General features: G+C 44.6%; 9 protein-coding genes across 9 annotated transcripts; 4 read left to right on the plus strand and 5 right to left on the minus strand.

Moving 5' to 3' along the window:
* Nucleotides 1-218: 218 nt before the first annotated feature.
* On the minus strand, nucleotides 219-1,301 carry BYT42DRAFT_556098 (CheY-like superfamily). Its single transcript, XM_051566741.1, has 2 exons — nucleotides 670-1,301; nucleotides 219-566 (listed from the first exon to the last, which is right to left on the minus strand). Exons 1-2 carry the CDS (start codon nucleotides 979-981, stop codon nucleotides 495-497), a joined length of 384 nt encoding a protein of 127 aa, XP_051427163.1. The 5' UTR covers nucleotides 982-1,301; the 3' UTR covers nucleotides 219-494.
* Nucleotides 1,302-4,026: 2,725 nt separating this feature from the next.
* BYT42DRAFT_542816 (ubiquitin fusion degradation protein UFD1-domain-containing protein) lies at nucleotides 4,027-6,188 on the plus strand (the record flags this gene model as incomplete). Its single annotated transcript, XM_051565634.1, has 4 exons — nucleotides 4,027-4,726; nucleotides 4,791-5,362; nucleotides 5,518-5,790; nucleotides 5,871-6,188. 4 exons carry the CDS (start codon nucleotides 4,027-4,029, stop codon nucleotides 6,186-6,188), a joined length of 1,863 nt encoding a protein of 620 aa, XP_051427164.1.
* A 20-nt stretch (nucleotides 6,189-6,208) lies between these two features.
* On the plus strand, nucleotides 6,209-7,212 carry BYT42DRAFT_186346 (uncharacterized protein). Its single transcript, XM_051562442.1, has one exon. The coding sequence runs from the start codon at nucleotides 6,364-6,366 to the stop codon at nucleotides 6,901-6,903; it is 540 nt and encodes a 179-aa protein (XP_051427165.1). The 5' UTR covers nucleotides 6,209-6,363; the 3' UTR covers nucleotides 6,904-7,212.
* BYT42DRAFT_556104 (uncharacterized protein) lies at nucleotides 6,923-8,512 on the minus strand. The gene is made up of 3 exons (XM_051566742.1): nucleotides 8,095-8,512; nucleotides 7,573-7,985; nucleotides 6,923-7,498 (listed from the first exon to the last, which is right to left on the minus strand). Exons 1-3 carry the CDS (start codon nucleotides 8,405-8,407, stop codon nucleotides 7,196-7,198), a joined length of 1,029 nt encoding a protein of 342 aa, XP_051427166.1. The 5' UTR covers nucleotides 8,408-8,512; the 3' UTR covers nucleotides 6,923-7,195.
* Nucleotides 8,513-9,553: 1,041 nt separating this feature from the next.
* BYT42DRAFT_186551 (uncharacterized protein) lies at nucleotides 9,554-11,903 on the minus strand. Its single transcript, XM_051562444.1, has 5 exons — nucleotides 11,775-11,903; nucleotides 11,283-11,565; nucleotides 11,051-11,185; nucleotides 10,945-10,986; nucleotides 9,554-10,864 (listed from the first exon to the last, which is right to left on the minus strand). Exons 2-5 carry the CDS (start codon nucleotides 11,479-11,481, stop codon nucleotides 9,639-9,641), a joined length of 1,602 nt encoding a protein of 533 aa, XP_051427167.1. The 5' UTR covers nucleotides 11,482-11,565; nucleotides 11,775-11,903; the 3' UTR covers nucleotides 9,554-9,638.
* On the minus strand, nucleotides 11,734-12,875 carry BYT42DRAFT_489614 (uncharacterized protein; the record flags this gene model as incomplete). The annotated part of the gene is made up of 3 exons (XM_051563949.1): nucleotides 11,734-12,203; nucleotides 12,426-12,476; nucleotides 12,611-12,875. The coding sequence occupies 3 exons, from the start codon at nucleotides 12,873-12,875 to the stop codon at nucleotides 11,734-11,736; spliced, it is 786 nt and encodes a 261-aa protein (XP_051427168.1).
* A 329-nt stretch (nucleotides 12,876-13,204) lies between these two features.
* On the minus strand, nucleotides 13,205-13,600 carry BYT42DRAFT_610476 (uncharacterized protein; the record flags this gene model as incomplete). Its single annotated transcript, XM_051571397.1, has 1 exon — nucleotides 13,205-13,600. The coding sequence occupies one exon, from the start codon at nucleotides 13,598-13,600 to the stop codon at nucleotides 13,205-13,207; it is 396 nt and encodes a 131-aa protein (XP_051427169.1).
* A 349-nt stretch (nucleotides 13,601-13,949) lies between these two features.
* BYT42DRAFT_490215 (Mss4-like protein) lies at nucleotides 13,950-14,780 on the plus strand (the record flags this gene model as incomplete). The annotated part of the gene is made up of 6 exons (XM_051563989.1): nucleotides 13,950-14,018; nucleotides 14,095-14,111; nucleotides 14,185-14,242; nucleotides 14,308-14,349; nucleotides 14,404-14,441; nucleotides 14,516-14,780. The coding sequence occupies 6 exons, from the start codon at nucleotides 13,950-13,952 to the stop codon at nucleotides 14,778-14,780; spliced, it is 489 nt and encodes a 162-aa protein (XP_051427170.1).
* A 102-nt stretch (nucleotides 14,781-14,882) lies between these two features.
* Nucleotides 14,883-16,935, plus strand: BYT42DRAFT_186500 (fumarate hydratase). The gene is made up of 8 exons (XM_051562443.1): nucleotides 14,883-15,042; nucleotides 15,125-15,352; nucleotides 15,437-15,452; nucleotides 15,529-15,632; nucleotides 15,702-16,065; nucleotides 16,192-16,470; nucleotides 16,545-16,685; nucleotides 16,743-16,935. The coding sequence occupies exons 1-8, from the start codon at nucleotides 14,951-14,953 to the stop codon at nucleotides 16,920-16,922; spliced, it is 1,404 nt and encodes a 467-aa protein (XP_051427171.1). The 5' UTR covers nucleotides 14,883-14,950; the 3' UTR covers nucleotides 16,923-16,935.
* Nucleotides 16,936-18,185: the final 1,250 nt, after the last annotated feature.

Below are 18,185 nucleotides of genomic sequence, written 5' to 3' on the forward strand. Positions count from 1 at the left end.
TGTTTTACAATTCCAAGTAGGCTGTCAATCGACTTTCAGCCAATCAACATCTTGACACGTGAGACAGTGGACGAATCACGGGGTTGATTTGTCGCGACTCTGTCCATGGAAAATTTGTCGCTGCGGTTCTTTTTTCACGGTTCCCAATGTTTTAGCCAGGAACCGGCCGAAAAAAAAAAATCAAAAAACCCAAAAAGAAAAAAAAAAGGTCCAAGATGGAATCATACAAAAGATATATCCTCCATTGTCTCTGGTAATTATAAAGGATGGATTGAATTATTTCTTTTTGTATACGTATAAACTAGGTATGAGTATGCTGGTAAGATGGGGGTGAAATAATAAAAAAAAAGTGTGTGAAAAGATGCAGTATGTACAATATGCAAGGAAAGGGAAAAAAAAAGGAAGGAAGGAAGGAAAAACAAAAGAGATTATCCAAGGGGGGAGCCCACACCCAAGGGATCCAATGCTAGTGATATTGGCGTTTTTTTTTTTAACTAGAAACAAAGAATCTTGGACAGTGTTCGTATCAGCAAGGCCGGTGTGAAAGGTTTGCTAATGCAGCCATTCTAAATAACGAATGCACCAAAAGGGGAAAAAATAAAAAGTTAGTCCAATGGAAATTGGTCGGTTAAACTTTCTGTTTTTTCTTTTCTTTCTATTTCAAATTACCATGCCGATGCCCGCGTACGTTTGGCGTTGTTTGAGCGAATCATTGGTAGTCACTGCGATGATGGGAATGATTCGATTACACGGAAGGACCGAGCTGCTGCAAGGATTTCGGATACAGCGTACTGTCTCTATTCCGTTCATGATTGGCATATCGATATCCATGAGGATCAGATCAAATGCGCGTTCGCGAAGAATATTCAGTGCCTTGATACCACTGTCCACCAATTCCATGTGATTTATCAAGTCAGGTAGGTGCACTCGCAGGGCGCGCGATAATATTTGAAGATTGATGGGATTGTCGTCAACCAACATGATGTTCAATCGTTGAGGTGAATTGTTTTTGGACAGACATTTGCGATCAAGGTACGATGGCCATGATGTGGAAAGAAAGGGCGCAGGTGAGACGACAGGAGGTGATGGGAGTGAGACGGCAGGAAGTTGAATAGGTTCGGCACCTTCACCGTCGGAGAAAGGTGATGGAGGTAAGACGGTTGGATTGCCACTAGAACGTCGCCTTTGATGTTGATAGCTAAAGTAATCCAGTTTGTCGAGTACAAGACGAGCCGAAAGGAAGAGAAGTAAAAAAAGACAAGAAGATGGAAAAAAAAAGTAGGGGAGAAGGCACAGATATATGTCTTTTTTTCCACTTTTTTTTTTTTTTTTTTTTTCCTTTTGCTTGCATTGAAGTCTGGACCTTGTGCAGATTGATATCCCGCTGAGCTTCATCTGGAAGCCCAGTGGATGAAAATGAACCAACCACATCCATAGTTCCTTCCATAAAAGGCAAACCTCCCCCCTCCCCAATCGGACTAAAATACGACAAGCAATATCAGGATGTGCCAATGATACGAAATTGTGAGACCAATAAGGATCAAAGTTTCTCAAAACAATTCCACACCCACTTGTTGCGTGTTCAGTGTATACAATGGAAAACCAAAAAAAAAAAAAAAAAAAAAAAAAAAAAACCGACAGCTTGGATCATCATCTTCAAGCCTGCAGTTCCCATATAGAAATTTCGTTACCGTCATTAATATATTATCCTTTTCATGATTAGACAACAATGGCCGACTGGCCGTGGGACACGAAATCGGAATCCATCACCAATGAGAACAATTGTTATTCATTCACTGCTCAATGGTTCTCAGACCATAAATGGATCGCCCCCCATTTCGGCACGGGACCCGAATGTAAATAGTAGCCCAATATCACGGTACCGACATCATTGGATCCACACGTTTTTTCAATCATCGGTTGATTCCTTGATCCGGTCCTTAAGATGCGTGAATAACTATTTGATTCTTTTTTATTTTTTCACGTGCTTCACTAGGGTTATCGTGTATGAACCTATTGGTTAGCACCTTGCAGTTTCACGACCTCGAGTTAAACGCACCAAGGGTGATTTCTTGGTAATACCCAGCATCATGGTGTCAGAAAAGAGGTGCCCCCAAGAAATATCAAAAGGAATGGGTTTCACCTACCATCTGTTCTTATCTTTCGATCCATATGCATGTAGGTTTATTCTGCAGGATCCAAGAAGGTATTTTTTTCCATCTGATTCAACCTGTTTTTCTTTTTCATGCCATACGATTAATTCAATGCATTTCATTGGACGATCAAATGCAGTGGTCCTTGGCAAAATGATTCTCCGCCGTATGGAAAACATGACAGCCAAGGCAAAAATATACATGTCCACAGCAAAAAAAAATACGTCTCGTTTCCAAAATACCCCAAACTGCATACCGCGGATTGCAATCATTGAAACGTTGATGGCCAGGGGAACCGTTGGTGGGTTTGATGAAGCATGGTTATGTCGAGGTGCATTTTCCAAGTGCCCGACTCTAGTTCCATCACTCACCCAATATCATGCCTTTTTAAAAGTCAGAAAAACGTCTACCTTGTCTCAATGATGGCTCAGCCCAAAAGATGACAGAGGCCCATCGTCTGAAATAAAGAATCATCGTAAAGCATATAACACATGATATTAGTGCCAATGCTTGGGACGGCATGCACGAAGAATTCATCAGATTTAATGTGGTCTTTCCTTTGAACTAATGGATGTATCTCTCAGTAAGCGTTCCTATCGGCATGGGTATAGTTAAAGTTCCCAGCAATTGTTCGTTGGCATAAAACCGAGATAATATCATCACTGGCAAAGCTCACTCACGATAGGTCTCTATCAAGCATCAATGGGGCTGTAGATTGAAAAAAACTGTCAAAGGTGTCAGATCGGCTGCCAGGTCTATTCACTTGCTGCCAGCGCACGTTGACAGCTAACTTGTGTGTTGATCGCCCCCTTATCGAAATGAGACTTACTTGGACACTCGAATTTCCGATCAAGATACTTCCGGTAATCTTTAATCTACCAGGGTTCTCATCAACATCAAGCGTTTCGTTTCCCTGACAAACTGTTGACCCTGACTCGAGCCAGTCACCTTTAGTTTCCAAAAATACGATAGCAGATCGAAAAAAGATAGGGTTACAATGGCAGGCCTAGTTGCAAGAGGTGAACATTCTTTGATTCTTTTGCTATAGGGCATGAAATATGGGGTCCATTGTGAATGGAGTAGCGATTGTTAGTATGCCAACAGTTGATGAAACGGGACCGACCTACAAGCGTAGCGTTGTCCTTGCCCGCGGAAACCAGGCAAGGTGGCCTGAGGCAAGAATCTGTTTTTTGGCCTGATCTCGCGTTAGTCGAAATGATTGGCCATTCTTCAAACAGAGCGAATAATGGGGATTTCTCCTCTCTTCTGCTCAATTTTCTCATTAGCAAGTGATTAAAAGCGAAAGATTGCGGGTAGAAAGTGATAAGCGACTAATCGCGAAAATGGATAGTCGACCAATTTTATCAGGTTCCACGTTCAAATGGTGCACGATAACAATCAGCTAGACAATTACATGTATTTAACATGCGACTTCTGGCTTTTGACATCCTTTCCACTCTTGGAATACTCTTTGCTTCAAACCCTCCATTTTTCTGCATTAAATGGATAATCGGAAACGAGGATACATACATATGAATGGTCATCTGTTTGCGAGACGTCAAATGGCTCCCATTTATAGATAAAAAGAGTAGTTTTCTGAGGAAGTTGTGCTAAAATATGTACTTTAGAGACGGTAGACTTTCTTTTCTTTACTCATGTTTCCTGTGGGATATGTCATCACTATTGTCAAATCGTATCTCAAAAACTTCGAGGCTGCTTGCGATTCAAGCCTGCTGCAAATCCCCCAAAAAGGACATTGGCTGACGAATGCGTCACGTGATTGCCGTAGCATCGCCGCCGCATGACAAAGCAATTACCTGACGTATGCTACGAATCGTTTTGTCTTAATCAACCCAGCTTTGTCTTATATACCATGATTACTTGGACCAAGGTCTTCCACGTCCAACCTTCACCTAGCCATTTGGAGGAAGGTGACAAGATCATTCTACCGTCTCAATCGCTCGAGCAGTTGTTGCAAGCAGCCCCGGGCGGAAGTCTGCCTTCCCCACTCACATTTGAACTTCGCCATCCACATACCGGTGCTATGCTTCACGGTGGCGTCAAAGAATTCTCTGGCAATGATGCGGACATTGTGCAATTACCGGCTTGGATGATGAATGCGCTCGACCTTAAAGCGAATGATCGCATCATGATCAAAGCTCGAGATTTACCCAAAGGCACGTGGGTGCGATTACGGCCATTGTCCAGTAACTATACCGACATTGTGGATTACCGAGCCGCTCTCGAAGCCCATCTGCGTAGCCACTATAATACGTTAACCACGGGTCAGACATTGATCTGCCGGTACGGATCGCAGTTGTACCGATTCACCGTGCTGGAACTCAAGCCCGAAGCCGCCGTTTGCATTACTGACACCGATCTCGAAGTAGATCTTGAACCATTACCAAAGGAACTCAGTACCGATGAAAATAACTTCTTTTCTCAAAGTGAAGTCTCGGTAGCTTCTGTGGATCAACCCATCGTTTCGGTTGCGGTATCCCAAGGAGAGTCCAAGCATTGGCAACTGAAGCAAGGCGCAGCAATCCGAGTGGTGGTGGAATCCGGTGACCTCGGTAAGTGCAGAAAAATAAATGCAATAGCAGTGGACAACGTACAGTATGCTTACGTATCAAATAGATGTGCTTTTGAGCGACAGGCCGAATCCGACGCTAGAGAACCATTTGTGGAGCGATTTATCATCGGATTCAGAACGTTATATTTCATTGCAAGATAAAGGGATGGGATCAAATGCGTCTTCCGTATACATCACCTTTCATGGGTATACGGATAGCGTGTTCACATGGGAGTGCCTGTCTACACCGAACGATGATCAGCAACCACAGCTTCAAACCGATCAGCCTTCAGAAACCGCGCCGCAAGAAGGGTTTGTGCAGTGTCACCATTGTAAAGCATGGCTACCCGAACGCACACTGATGCTTCACGAAGGGTTCTGCTTGCGTAATAATATTGTTTGTTCCCAAGGGTGTGGTCGAGTCTTTAAAAGGGATAGCGATGAAGCACGACACCATTGGCATTGCCCGCTGTGCAGTAAAGTCGGACAAATCGAAGACGAACCCAAACATATGGCTTACTATCACGCTGAAAAAGTGTGTTCATGCTCTCATTGCACAACCGATTCGTATGAAAAGCTCGCTGCACATCGTCGAACGAGCTGCCCCGAACGTTTAATCACCTGTCGCTACTGCCATGTAAGTACTTCGAGTGAGTCGGTATGTTACGGAAGGCTAACTGGGGTTTACAGAATCTCGTACCTCAAGGGGTGTCATCGGCTGACGCTCGTGATCGGCTGCTAGGGTTGCATTCCCATGAAAGTTACTGTGGGTCACGAACCATTACTTGCCAGAAATGTCAACGTCAGATACCTATCAAAGATATACAAGTGCATGCCAAGATCCATGAAGTACATCGGCAGAATCAGAAGCTTCCTCCATTATGCAGCAATAAGAATTGTACACGTCCAAGAGCTAATAACCGGTTACGCTTGTGTCAATACTGTTTCGGCCCGTTTTGGGTGAGCGAAGACGATCCGAAAAACATGAAATTAATTCAACGCGTGGCTCGTAAACTGCATTCTCAACTCACGGTGGGTTGCGAAAAGTCATGGTGTGGTAACAAGGTAGGTCCTGCGGGTCCAAGCATTTCTTTCTGTTTTTTTTAAGAAGGATGTAACTGATCGTCGGCTTGTTCCTTTTGTAGTTTTGCGCTACCGCTACAAAGGATCCCAAAGATGCGACCACCGCTGCAAGTATGCTGATACCCATGATTCAATCCTTACAACGTGAGCTCACGTCGGTTCATCCAAAGCCGGAGCTATATTTCTGTGTGGACGAAGCCACTTCTCGCAAGCACTTCTTGGCCGATATTTTGGTAGACAATAACGCGAATCGGTTCGGGATCGATTGGTGCATCAAAGCGTTGGAAACAGAGAACGAGGACCTTGACTTGGCCCAGCGTTGGCTGGAGGCCAATGCTCCGAGATTACACAACGACCGTCATAAAAATCAAAATGCATGATGTGCGCGCAAAAAAAAAAGAAAGAAAAAAATTCATTTTACATATTTTCCATCACCCCTCTGCCACAAAAATTGACCGCATTGTATAAATCAACGTCATCCTTTGTTCAAACCATTTAATTTTCTTCTGTCTCTTTTCTTCTCGTCTTTTATCTCTGCACAGTCTTTTTTATATCATGAACTTTGCCCATGAAGATGGATCTGAAACTCCGAAATCCACGAGTTCCTCGATGACCATTGAATCATCTCCATCCGGGTCCATTCTGGAATCGTATTTACCGGAACGCTCCTGGTCCCTTGATGAGCCCGATAATGATGATGACAACACTCACAGCGAATATGATGAGGAAGACGAGGACATGTACAACGACCGTATTGATCGTGGCGAGATTCGCGATAAAACTTATTTCAATAAATATATTCGGTTCGATGACCATGTGGGTTCTGAAGAAGGAAACACAGGCCAGCGGCCAGCGGGATCATGGCGTCAAAAATTTTCACCATCATTCGACGCAAACGAGAAAGACCAACGTCCCTCATGGGGTGTTTCGAGCATGAAACCTCACGGAGCACGAAGAAAACGAACGGACGAGAATGAGGATGACTACACGACAGTTGAACCGCCATTGAAGAAACAAGCGTCTGAAACTCAACGTGTGGCTCCTCGCAAACCATTAATGGATTTGAAAAATCAAATGAACCGTCGTCGTTCGTGAAATAGGACGTGTCAATTTGGATCCAATGAATGCTTTTAATATAAATTAAATTGTTTATTTACAGAGAAAAGGGTAAATACCACATGCAATGAACAGAAAGCATGTGAGATAAAAAGAAAATGCAAACAAAAGAAGGAATGAGAAAACAGAGCAAATGAATGATCAGCGATGAAACCTAGATAGGATTTTTCCATGTGCTTGAGAAAAGTGGAAAAACAGATAACAAAAGGGATATACATTTAGATCGTACGAGTATAAAAATGGTGATAAAGAGAGAGAGATCTTGTGCATGTTAGGCAGATGCCAAGAGGGGTGTACGTTCGCTTGGTATATTTTTCTGCTGTCCCTTGATGTTGTGATCGGGATCGACGTCTTTCAGACGGGTCGTCGATGGTTGGAAAAAGATGACCAGTACACCGTAGACAAGGATGACAATCCCAGAGAGAACGGCCACGACTTGCCACCAAAACAACTGGTCCCATTGGTTGTAATACATCAATCCATTGAACAGACAAGACACGTTGAAAGAGCAAAAATTGAGCGGAACGAGAATAATGGTATCACAGAGTTGCACGCCACGATTCAGATAATGAAGCTAAACAGGGAATCCCTCATTGTTTAAAACTCTATCCAAATGGAAACCACCCCTTCCTTTTGATAGCCACTCACCTGAAGAATTGCTGTAAAAATCAGAGCAAACACGATAGCCCAAGTCAAAGGATACACAAACTGATTCTCATGCTGGAAGATCGTGAGCGTCAGTAACTCTAATCCGCTTTTGGCAAACAGCATCGCTTGGCTACTGATATTCGCACCAAGCATACCGTAACTGATGCCCAACCACATTTTTAGATCTGGATGACTCCACAGGCCATGGGGATGGGGTTTCTTCTTGTTCATGCCATACTCCAGCACATGCGTTACCAAAAGACCTAGGCACGTGAACGTCTCGATAACGGCAAAGTAAGCAATGAAAGCAGGTCGCTTGTACAGCTTGATAAGGTCTTGCAGAGAATGTTTAGGTTCCGGAACCACGCCGAAACCACCAACAAGAACCGCTCCCACCACAATCAAGGAGGTACCTATCATTGCTCTCGCCATTAGTTATGCAGAAACGAAAACATCATTACCGTTTTGCAAGTCAACCAAAACTTTTTTTTGCACAGAAAAAAAAAGCCGGAAATAGGTTACCTAGCACCGTTCTGGCGGTAAAAGGGTCGCCCAACACCAAACGAGCGAAAATAGCATTGAACACAAGACCGATAGCTCCTATAGGAGCCAGAATAACGATGGGAAGATAGCCGATGGTGATGGTGGAGCCGACAATGGTCGACAAGGTATAAATCAGAAAACCAGACACCCATAAAGGCCGACGAAACAGGGCATCGGTACGAGCTTCCAGATGAGAACGTCGTTGCAAGGAGATGCCGAGCGCTTGCGTTAAGCTGGCCAGCAGCGCAACGGCTAAAGCACTCCACAATCCTTTCGAGTCAATAAAATGCATAAGATGGAAAGGAACAAAAGGACAAAGGCAGTTCAAAAAATTTGCTTGTTCATGTCACTGTTTCCCAATAGGAGACGAAATTGGAAGGTTATTTATGGAAACCGTCTATTTCTTTTTTTTTTTTTTTTTTTACACTTTTGGGAATTTGGGTTTATTTTTTTCTTTGATGATGATTGCAACACACTACTATTCAGGAGGGGAAAAAACACAAACAAAAAAGGACTACAGAAAAATGGGGCAAAGAAGACAAAAAAAAAAAAAAGAGACACAATAAAGAATTCAGTTTAAACAGTGAAAATAAAAAGGAAAAAAAAAAAGTGATTATGCTTGATGCCAATAAGGTTGCTGACGAGACGGGTAAGTAGCGTGAGCCATGGGTTGGCCAGCAGCAGAATGGTGAAGCGTTGGTTGTGGTTGTTGGAAAGGATACTGCTGCTGAGCTTGTTGGTGATGATGTGGCTGCTGTTGCTGCTGTTGCTGCTGTTGCTGCTGTTGCTGTTGTGCGGGTGCTAATTGCTGCTGTTGATGTGGATACAAAAATTGTTGCTGTTGTTGTTGCAACTGTTGATGATACATCGGGGCCATGGGCTGCTGCTGTTGCTGCTGTTGCTGCTGGACATTGGGTTGTTGCTGCTGGGACGATGATTTATCGTAACCATTCATCATATCATTTTTTAACTGCATTGGCTGAGGAGGCATGTACTGTTGTGGCATGTGTGGATACGGTTTATCATATGGCATCATGCCATGGGCCTGCTGATGGTGCAACATATCCTCGTAGCTCGGCGAAGTGTAATCATGATAGGGCGAATTGCCGGGTTTACCATACATCGAATACATATTCTTTCCCACATACGTGGGTTGATACGATTGCTGATAGTTGGGATACTGGTTCGTCGGCATGTAGTAGTAGGAATAGTAAGGCATACCAGCGTATCCTGATTGCTGTTGCTGTTGTTGTTGCATCATCGGAGCCGTATTCTGTGTATTCGGAACCATGCCCACCGCCCCCGAAGAGACCGGCATCGGTTCTTGAGAATTAAATTTGTCACGCGTATACATGGTTGCAGCCGCCAGCGACGGGGATTGTCCGTATATAGATGGATCACAATAACCCTATTTTTGTCATCTTTTTGAGTTTCCTTCCATTCCATCCGTATTTCCAGACCTTGTAACTCCAAAAAAAAAAAATGCGATTGCTTTTTTTCTCCATGTCCCTTCCCCTTCCACCTCATGAATTCCCTTTTTTTATGCTTACCATAGCCGCTGCTCGTTGAGCACCGGATGAATACAAGGCATACTCGGGTAAGGAGATCATGGCAGGATTCATTGCAAAATTGGAAAGAGTGGCTGTATTGGGAAGGTTGTTGGCCATGTAAGGCGCGTAATGATTGACCACGGGATCCATGGCCGAAGGTGGTTGTGGTTGAGCTTGTTGTGTCTGAGGTGGTTGCTGTTGTTGATGAGGAGGAAGATAAGGTTGCGGCTGTTGTAATTGTGGCGGTTCCTGAGGAAGCGATGCCTGTGGTTGTGATTGATAACCCGCCAATGAGGAATGATCTTCGGGAGTTCGCGAATAGCCCGCCATACCGGCTGCAGGTGCATTCAACGAATCTTGCTGTTGTTGTTGTTGTTGGTTAGAGACAGGCATGGATTCGCCACCTGAGGATGACATGGACTCAGCGGCGGCGGGCGCGGGGGCTGGGGTAGAAGCAGGGACTGAGGCTGGTGTCGATACCAGCGCCACAGCGGAATCGGCCACACTCTCCGACTCTGGTATATCTTCATGAATCGATTTGTCCGGTTCTGTTTCCTCACCATTGGCAAGATGAAGACTGCCAAATTGCATACTGACTGTTCCCAATTCGGTGGTTTGATTAACACGTAGTACGACCGGTTCACTTTGCTTCAATCGTCTCACTACCGGTTTCTTGACGGTGGTCAAAGTCTCCTCCACCACCATGGCCGCATTCTCCACTTGGAGTGACTCCACATTCTCATCGGTCACTTTCTCCACTTCCTTATCGTCCTTCAATGGTTTATCTTCAGTTTGAGCCTTGGATTCACTGTCAGCTGTAGGTGAATCCCTCGGTGTCTCCTCTTCATCTCCTTTCTCTCCCTCGTCGTGATTTTCTACATTGTTCTGCATGGGTGTCGCTTCTGTTGTGTCATTGGATTCACTGGGTTGTTTTGGCGTTGCATTGGATAAAGATGGCTCCGTCGATGTGGCCGCGACGTCATCATCGGTCACCTTTGGTTTTTCATTTTCTGTGGATGTTGCTGTCGCAGGAGCGGCTTCAATTTCAGGTTCAGGTGCAGGGACGGGTTCTGGTTTCGGTGGGCCTTTGAGTATACTAGCCCACGACGGCTTTACTTCTTCTGGTTTCTTTTCAGGCTCGGGTTCGGCGGGACTCGGCTGTGTACGATTGGCTCTGTCACCGAAACGACCTCCTCTATCTAATTCACCATACCCGTCATTAGTCAATCCCGTTGACATGAATTCATCTGTACGAAAAAAAAAAAACCACGACGCTTACTTGATCGACCAGTACCCCTTGTCTTGCCACCACGAATGCTGTCTACGAATGGTGTTAAGATAAGTGATTCGACAAGAAAAAGAAAAGTTTGTAACTAGTAACATACCACTTGAACGAGGAAAAGACTTTTTACCGCTGTGTGTAAAGGCCTGCTTTATAGGTTGCTGTGGTTGTTGTTGTTGTTGTGACGCGACTGCTTTGGGTTTCTTTGACTTGACTTGACCCCATTGACTTGCATGACCTAAAATATTTTTTTTTAAAAAGTACCCCAGGTGTCAGTTGCCATGTCAAAATAAAGGTATCACTAGGATAAGCAAATGAAGGCGGAAGGGCTTTACCTTCAGAGATGCGGCCAATGGTGAGGTCGAGATCACCGTTGGCTTCGTGCATGACGAATACCAAGTCTTCCTGACTCCAGTCGGGGAACAATTCCCGTAATGTGGCCAAATGATCGCGGTAAAGATGCTTCAGGGTTTTAAAGTCATTTCCAGAAGAAGTATATTTCTGAGTGCGTCTCGCGCCCGCGTGGGGAGGCATCGTATTTTTATTTTAAACTCTGATAATGAAAATTCGTGATGGCCGCGTGGCGGAATTCTTTGGCGTTTTCGTAAAAGGAGAGAGCTGGTTGCGAAGAAAAAAAAAACAAAGGTCAAACGAAAAGCGAGAGTAAGTGAGAGAGAAGAAAAAAGAGAGAGGGGCTTTTTTTTTCGGAAGGGAAATTTGGAAAAGGGAAAGAGTCAAAAAAAAAAAAAAAAAAAATTACAAGCAGCGACATTCAATGAATTAAAGTCACAGTTCTTTGCGCAAACAGGATTCTCGACGATTCGTACCGCGTATGAATGGATCCTTGCGCCTTGGAAGAAATCCACGTGGCTTTAGAGGACTCAAGAGTTTGCGTGAACGCATCATGTTCAGTTCAGCTGATATCATTCTCAGATGATCAGGGTTCGACCGAGTATCACGGGTATAGGTATTGGTTTCCGGATCGAACCGTGGTTGAGTCGTGGCTTCGGATCGTCGGTGTCGAGACATGGGACGCTTGGGTGGAGGAGGCGGCATAGGAATCAGAGTGCGCTTGGCAGGAGAAGATTTCACCTGATCCAAGGAACGCTTAAGGTGGGCAATGGTCTGTAACCATCGCATTTGATGAATATCCGACATCCGAGGGGGAGATGATGAAAGCACCGACGAAGCCGTGGTGGATGTGGATGGCGTTTGCGACTTGGATGCAATGGTCCGCTTTCGTTTGCGATCCTCGTCTTTCATGCCATGCTTTGTTCGTCGGTGATACTGCCTTGACAGTTTTTGGACCCCCGGTATTGTCCAGTGCGGACTCACCTGTAAACCGGTAGACGGCGTTTTAATCCCATCGAATGGATGCCTTTTCCTTGGACTCACAGCATATGGATCTGTTGCAAGATAATGATCATTGGACGAAGACAATAGCAATTCTTTAGGTTCGGAGTAAGCGGTGGGATCACTCAAAGAAGGTGGTGGCATATGCAACGGTAACACCTGCGTAAACACGTCGGCTGACAAAAAGTTTCCAAAAAGCGACTCATGGACCTAAAATGACCAGAAATAAAAAGGCCAATCGATGATGGATAATGAGTGAGCTCGCCCTTGTTTCCTGTTGCACTCTTTTGATTGTCGGAAATAGAAAAACTATGTACCAATTCCTCTTCATCGGGAAGACTTTCTTTACTATCTACCACCACCCAATCTTCCACATGAGACATGCGTCGCAAGAGTCGCTGACGCTGAACCAAAGTGGAATCCGTCATGGACTCATGCTGAGATGAGGGCTTTTTCTTTCTCCGAGATTTATGCAAAGGAGGAATGACACCGTAGGGTTGGGGCGACTGGGCAGCCAGTTGCTTGATGATATCTCGGTACGAAGACTTACCGGTGCCTGTCGACAACAAATTCATAGGTAAAGGAGATAGAATGGTTGGCATAGAATAGAGAAATTATCACGGAAGAAGAAGTAAAAGAAAATAACAAGAGTGAAAAGAAAGAGAACGTCAATAAAGTGTCAACACTGATTGATAGACCAAATATTATTTATACAATAAGTTGCAACGAAAAAAAATAAAAAAAAAGGATGCAACACAAGGGACGAGAAGGTAAACTCTTAGGGCGAAATGGGGAAAAAAAAATGAAAAAGAACAGTGATTGTCTATTTGGAATCCATCCAACCATAGCAGAAAAAAGTAAGCACACCAGATGGCGCGGCGCGTGACTCGAGAATTCTTTCTTTCTATTGCTTGCGCCATTGCCGAAAGTTTTCAGCAGAACGTGCAGTATGATGGTGAGGGAGAGGACGGTCGAATTCAGGATGGGAAGGTTCATACAAGATATAGGCGACAATGGTAGCAGCGAGACCGAACCCGGCTATCAGTGATCGATTGGTCCATAACCTGGCATTGGCCATGGTAGCTTGAGGCCGATGAACGCTGGTGGTATTAGATAAGGAGACAGGGTGGCCTTTTTGTGTCAGTTGCTGATAAGCCGTTGTGATTTCTCGGAAGTCCGTTTCGGAAGTTTTGGCAACATCGGGATGATGCTTTTTACAAAGGTCCAAGTATTTCAGTCGGATTTCCTTTTGACTCGCGAATCGTCCCACTCCAAGCACTTCATAGGGAGATCGCGCCATTGAGAAGCAGAAAACGGCAACAATGAATAGTGTGAAAAGTGAAGAAAAAAAAGCCCACTGTTATGAACTGTAATCGCAATACAACATCCTTGAATCGGAAACGGTTCAAAAGAACCCTCACCTGGGTTCCCGGCCTCCGGGGCCTTATTTGGGATTTACACAAAAATCGAAAATTTAAGAGACACGGTCACAGTTAATTGGCCAATCAACGCGTGGCGTAACGGAGTTTACAGGTGACGTCAAGTTGATTGCCCAGCGTCCATCGGGCCGCGGAGAATTGAAAAGAAATATATAAAAAAAGTTTCGTTTGAGACCTGACAAGCATTTCGCATTGCTCTCTGCTGTCAATATGGAATTACAAGGTTCTTGTCACTGTGGAAAAGTTTCCTTTAGCGTTACCTCTCATACACCTGCACCGGTAAATGTTTTTTTTTTTTTGGGAGGGTTTAAAGTTTGTCGAAAAACAATAAAAAAGTTAACATTCCGCTGTTTAGTTTATGCGTTGTTACTGGTAAGCGATCTGGATCAGTGTTCATTGTACGCCAAAGGGTCGTGAATGATTCTCTGAAAATGGACTTGTTCAGTTCTATTTGCCGTAAATGTCAAGGTGGTGGCGGTTATGCAATTAACATCATGGGACAGGTAGGAAAAAAAGTTGCTCGACGCGCGAGTTGGATCGATACTGACTAACTCGGTGGGATACACAGCATAAAACATTAAAGGTGAACGGTCGAGAGCATGTTCGGTATGTTGTATCACTTTCACACGATATTTTTCTTCTCCTTAATCAGAATGATAGAGAGTACCGAGCCCTTCGTGATAAAGAAACGAATGAACTTTGGTAAGTCCCAGCTGTTGCCTGTGATTTTTTTTGGCCAAACATGACGGCTGTATATCATTAACCCTTCATGGCAGTGGCAATATTCGCTATTTTTGCAGCGAATGCGGCAGTCATCTGTATGCATACAATGAATCTTATTCGGATTTTGTGTACCCCATGGCATGTGCCATTGACACGCCTTTACCGGAATTGTCGCATGAAGATGTCTATTGCATTATGCTGAATGACAAGTCCAAAGCAAACTGGGCCATTGTCCCGCCATCCAAGCATACTTTTCAAGAGTATCCCGACGTTTCTCTCGAAGAGTGGCATAAAAAGCACAATCAGTATATCAACTGACAATAAACACTATTGACTTGCACATTGCAACAAACAAAGAAAAAAGCATCCCATTGCCAAAAATAAAAAGCGGTGTTACCACTGCAAGTCACATCGGATTGGCAAATTTTAGTGCCTTTTTTCTCTCTTTATTTTGAGCCTTTTTTTTTTCTTTCACTTTCCTAAACAAGATGGCATCCAGCAACTCCTTTCGAACCGAACGCGATACCTTTGGCGAGCTTAAAGTGCCTTCCAACGTCTACTGGGGCGCACAGACCCAGCGGTAATTTAGTTGTCCTTGTAACGGACGAAAATCAAAAGTGAGGCAAAGCGGTATATTTATGCAGCATCATTGTATGTTCAAGATCCCTGCAAAATTTTGAGATTGGCGGCTCGAGCGAAAGAATGCCCCCAGCATTGATCAGGGCTTTTGGTATCTTAAAAAAGGCAGCGGCTCTGATCAATGTAGGTTATGGCCTCGATAAAAAGTTGGCCGATGCTATTGTTCAGGCCGCAGACGAGGTCATTGACGGCAAACTCATGGACCACTTCCCACTGGTGGTTTGGCAAACGGGATCGGGTACCCAAACTCAGTAAGCTATCCAAATTCAAAAGCTCCTGGCATATCGACTCCAAAAGAAACTGAACAATTTGTTTTTTTTTTTTTTAACGGATAGCATGAATGTGAACGAGGCAAGAAATCATTGAAGATAAACGATTTACGGCTTTACCGTGCCATGATATTGACACAGTGAAAATGGGCTGTTAGGTTCTTTCCAACCGTGCCATTGAATTATTGGGTGGCGAACTTGGAAGTAAAACGCCTGTGCATCCCAACGACCATGTAAATATGAGCCAGTCATCCAATGATACGTGAGTGATCTTCGGAACGAGTCGATTCACCGGATAGTTTACCGGGGGTGCTAATGATGGATCGGTTAGATTTCCAACGGCAATGCATATCGCTGCTGTGTGTGAAATCAATGATCAGTTGGTTCCCGCATTGACAGCCTTGCGTGACGCATTGGATGCCAAATCGAAAGAATTTTCGGATATTATCAAAATTGGACGAACTCACCTGCAGGACGCCACTCCGCTTACCCTGGGTCAGGAGTTCTCGGGCTATGTCCAACAACTTACGTATGGCATTGAGCGTATCAAGGCCACCCTTCCTCGTCTGTCCCGTCTGGCTCAAGGTGGTACAGCCGTAGGCACAGGTTTGAATACGCGAAAAGGTTTTGACGTGAAGATTGCGGAGACGGTGTCTCAATTGACCGGCTATTCGTTTGAAACGGCTCCTAACAAGGTGCGTGACTCATAAAAAGCGATGCCAAAAAGTCGTTACAGCATAAGCGACGGCAAAAAGTCGTTACTGGACTTTTTTTCTTTTTGTGGGTTGTCTTGAAGGATATTCACCGCAAATCATGTGTAGTTTGAAGCGTTGGCCAGCAATGACGCGATTGTTGAATGTTCCGGTGCTCTCAATACTGTGGCTGTCTCTTTAATGAAGATTGCCAACGATATCCGCTGGCTCGGTTCGGGTCCCCGTTGTGGACTCGGTGAATTATCGTTGCCAGAGAATGAACCTGGCTCGTCCATCATGCCGGGCAAAGTCAATCCCACGCAATGCGAAGCAATGACCATGGTATGCGCTCAGGTGATGGGAAATAATACTACTATCTCCATTGCAGGCAGCCAAGGACAATTCGAAGTAAGCTCATCCTCCACAGCATTCGCGTCAAATGGATGTTTTCTAAAGCTTTTTCTGAAATGGGTGTTATATAGCTGAATGTTTTCAAGCCGGTGCTTATCAAAAACCTGCTTCAATCGATTACCTTACTTTCGGACGCTTCTCGATCGTTCACCAAGAATACCGTGGTCGGTATTCAAGCCAACCGTGATAAGATTAATACGATCATGAACGAGGTGAGAATATAAAGCAAAGAAATGATATGAAAGCTGTTCTAATGAATGGTGGGGTAGTCTCTTATGTTGGTCACTTCGCTCAACCCCAAGATTGGCTATGACAAAGCAGCACAATGTGCGAAAAAAGCACATAAAGAAGGCACTACTTTGAAAGAAGCAGCATGCTCTCTTGGCTTCCTGACGGAGAAGGAATTTGACGAATGGGTCAGACCTGAAAAGATGATTTCTCCAGAATAAATTTTTTTTGGATTCGATTGCCGTATCATGCAGTTGAACAGGGCAAAACGAGAAAAGATCGTATCATGGAGTGAATATGCAAAAATATAAGACTCGCCGACATCACGGACATTATCACATTTGGTCGGCATGGGGGAATAATGAGATTGGCAGCTTGCAGATTTGCAATGGTTACTTTGCGTTGATCAGTCGGTAAAACAACAAACACGGCAAAATCACGAAACGGGGGTTCTTTCCGTGCAAGTGCAGTTGGTCGCTTGCATCCGCCGGGTGCACCAATCAAAGCCATGATTGCCTGGCAGCTAAATCTGCAACACTTTGTATGAGACCAGGTTGCCCTGTCGGAGGCCAAAAAATGTGATCTCGGCCAGTTGTAAAGCAAAATGCTGCGTAGAGTATCTGCCGTCTTCGCAGATCAGCAAACAACGCATGGAATAATTCCAACCCGGACGAACGAATATAAGAGTTCAGAAAATGTTGCTGTGGGGAGGTTTCGCCAAGACTGGGACACAGCATACATTGCTAAACAAAATGACGATGAGAAAAAATGGAGTTGTCATCATCATTAAGTAAAACCTCGTTTTGGAATTTTCCAAAAACTCGGATCACTGCGAGAATAGACAATCATGATAGATCAAGTGATTCTTCCTGGTTTGTGAACAAGCGGAATACACCCTTGTTGCTCGGTAGCTGGCAGCGGGTTCCACCCAGTTTTCTGGGCCGTGGTTACGCCAAAAGCTTAAAGAAATAGGGGTTGCTGCTGTCAAACCACCAGCGGGTCTGCGAATACAAAACTCCGCTCTCCATAATACATATTCAATCGAACGTCTTGCTGGTCTTTCTTTTGGTTGCCACCAACAACATGAACCATCCTTCTCAGGCACGCCACGGCTTGATCAACTTTCGAGATATTGGAGTTTCTACCTCGGATAATGCCAGCCAGAAGAGGTACATTGAGGTCTGACATTTGGCCGTTGGCGCTCCATGTTAACACCGAACAGATATATTAAAGAAGGCATGGTCTTTCGATCCGCCACCATGGACGGCATGGAACACGACGATGTAAACGATTTCATCTTGTCGCACAATATTCATACCATACTGGATTTGCGGTCTCGGTAAGTTGACTTGAAGCGACCTGACTAGTCACCGGCGGCCTGACTAGTCAATTTGGGTATCTGCGCCTTCGCTAAGGCCTTCCGTTTTTCTCAGTGCAGAAGGAAAAGCATCCCCTATCGATCAGCTCTTTCCGACCACAGCACT

The sequence above is a fragment of the Radiomyces spectabilis genome, assembly GCF_025331425.1.
Source record: "Radiomyces spectabilis strain NRRL 2753 chromosome Unknown BYT42scaffold_2, whole genome shotgun sequence".
NCBI lineage: Eukaryota > Fungi > Mucoromycota > Mucoromycetes > Mucorales > Radiomycetaceae > Radiomyces > Radiomyces spectabilis.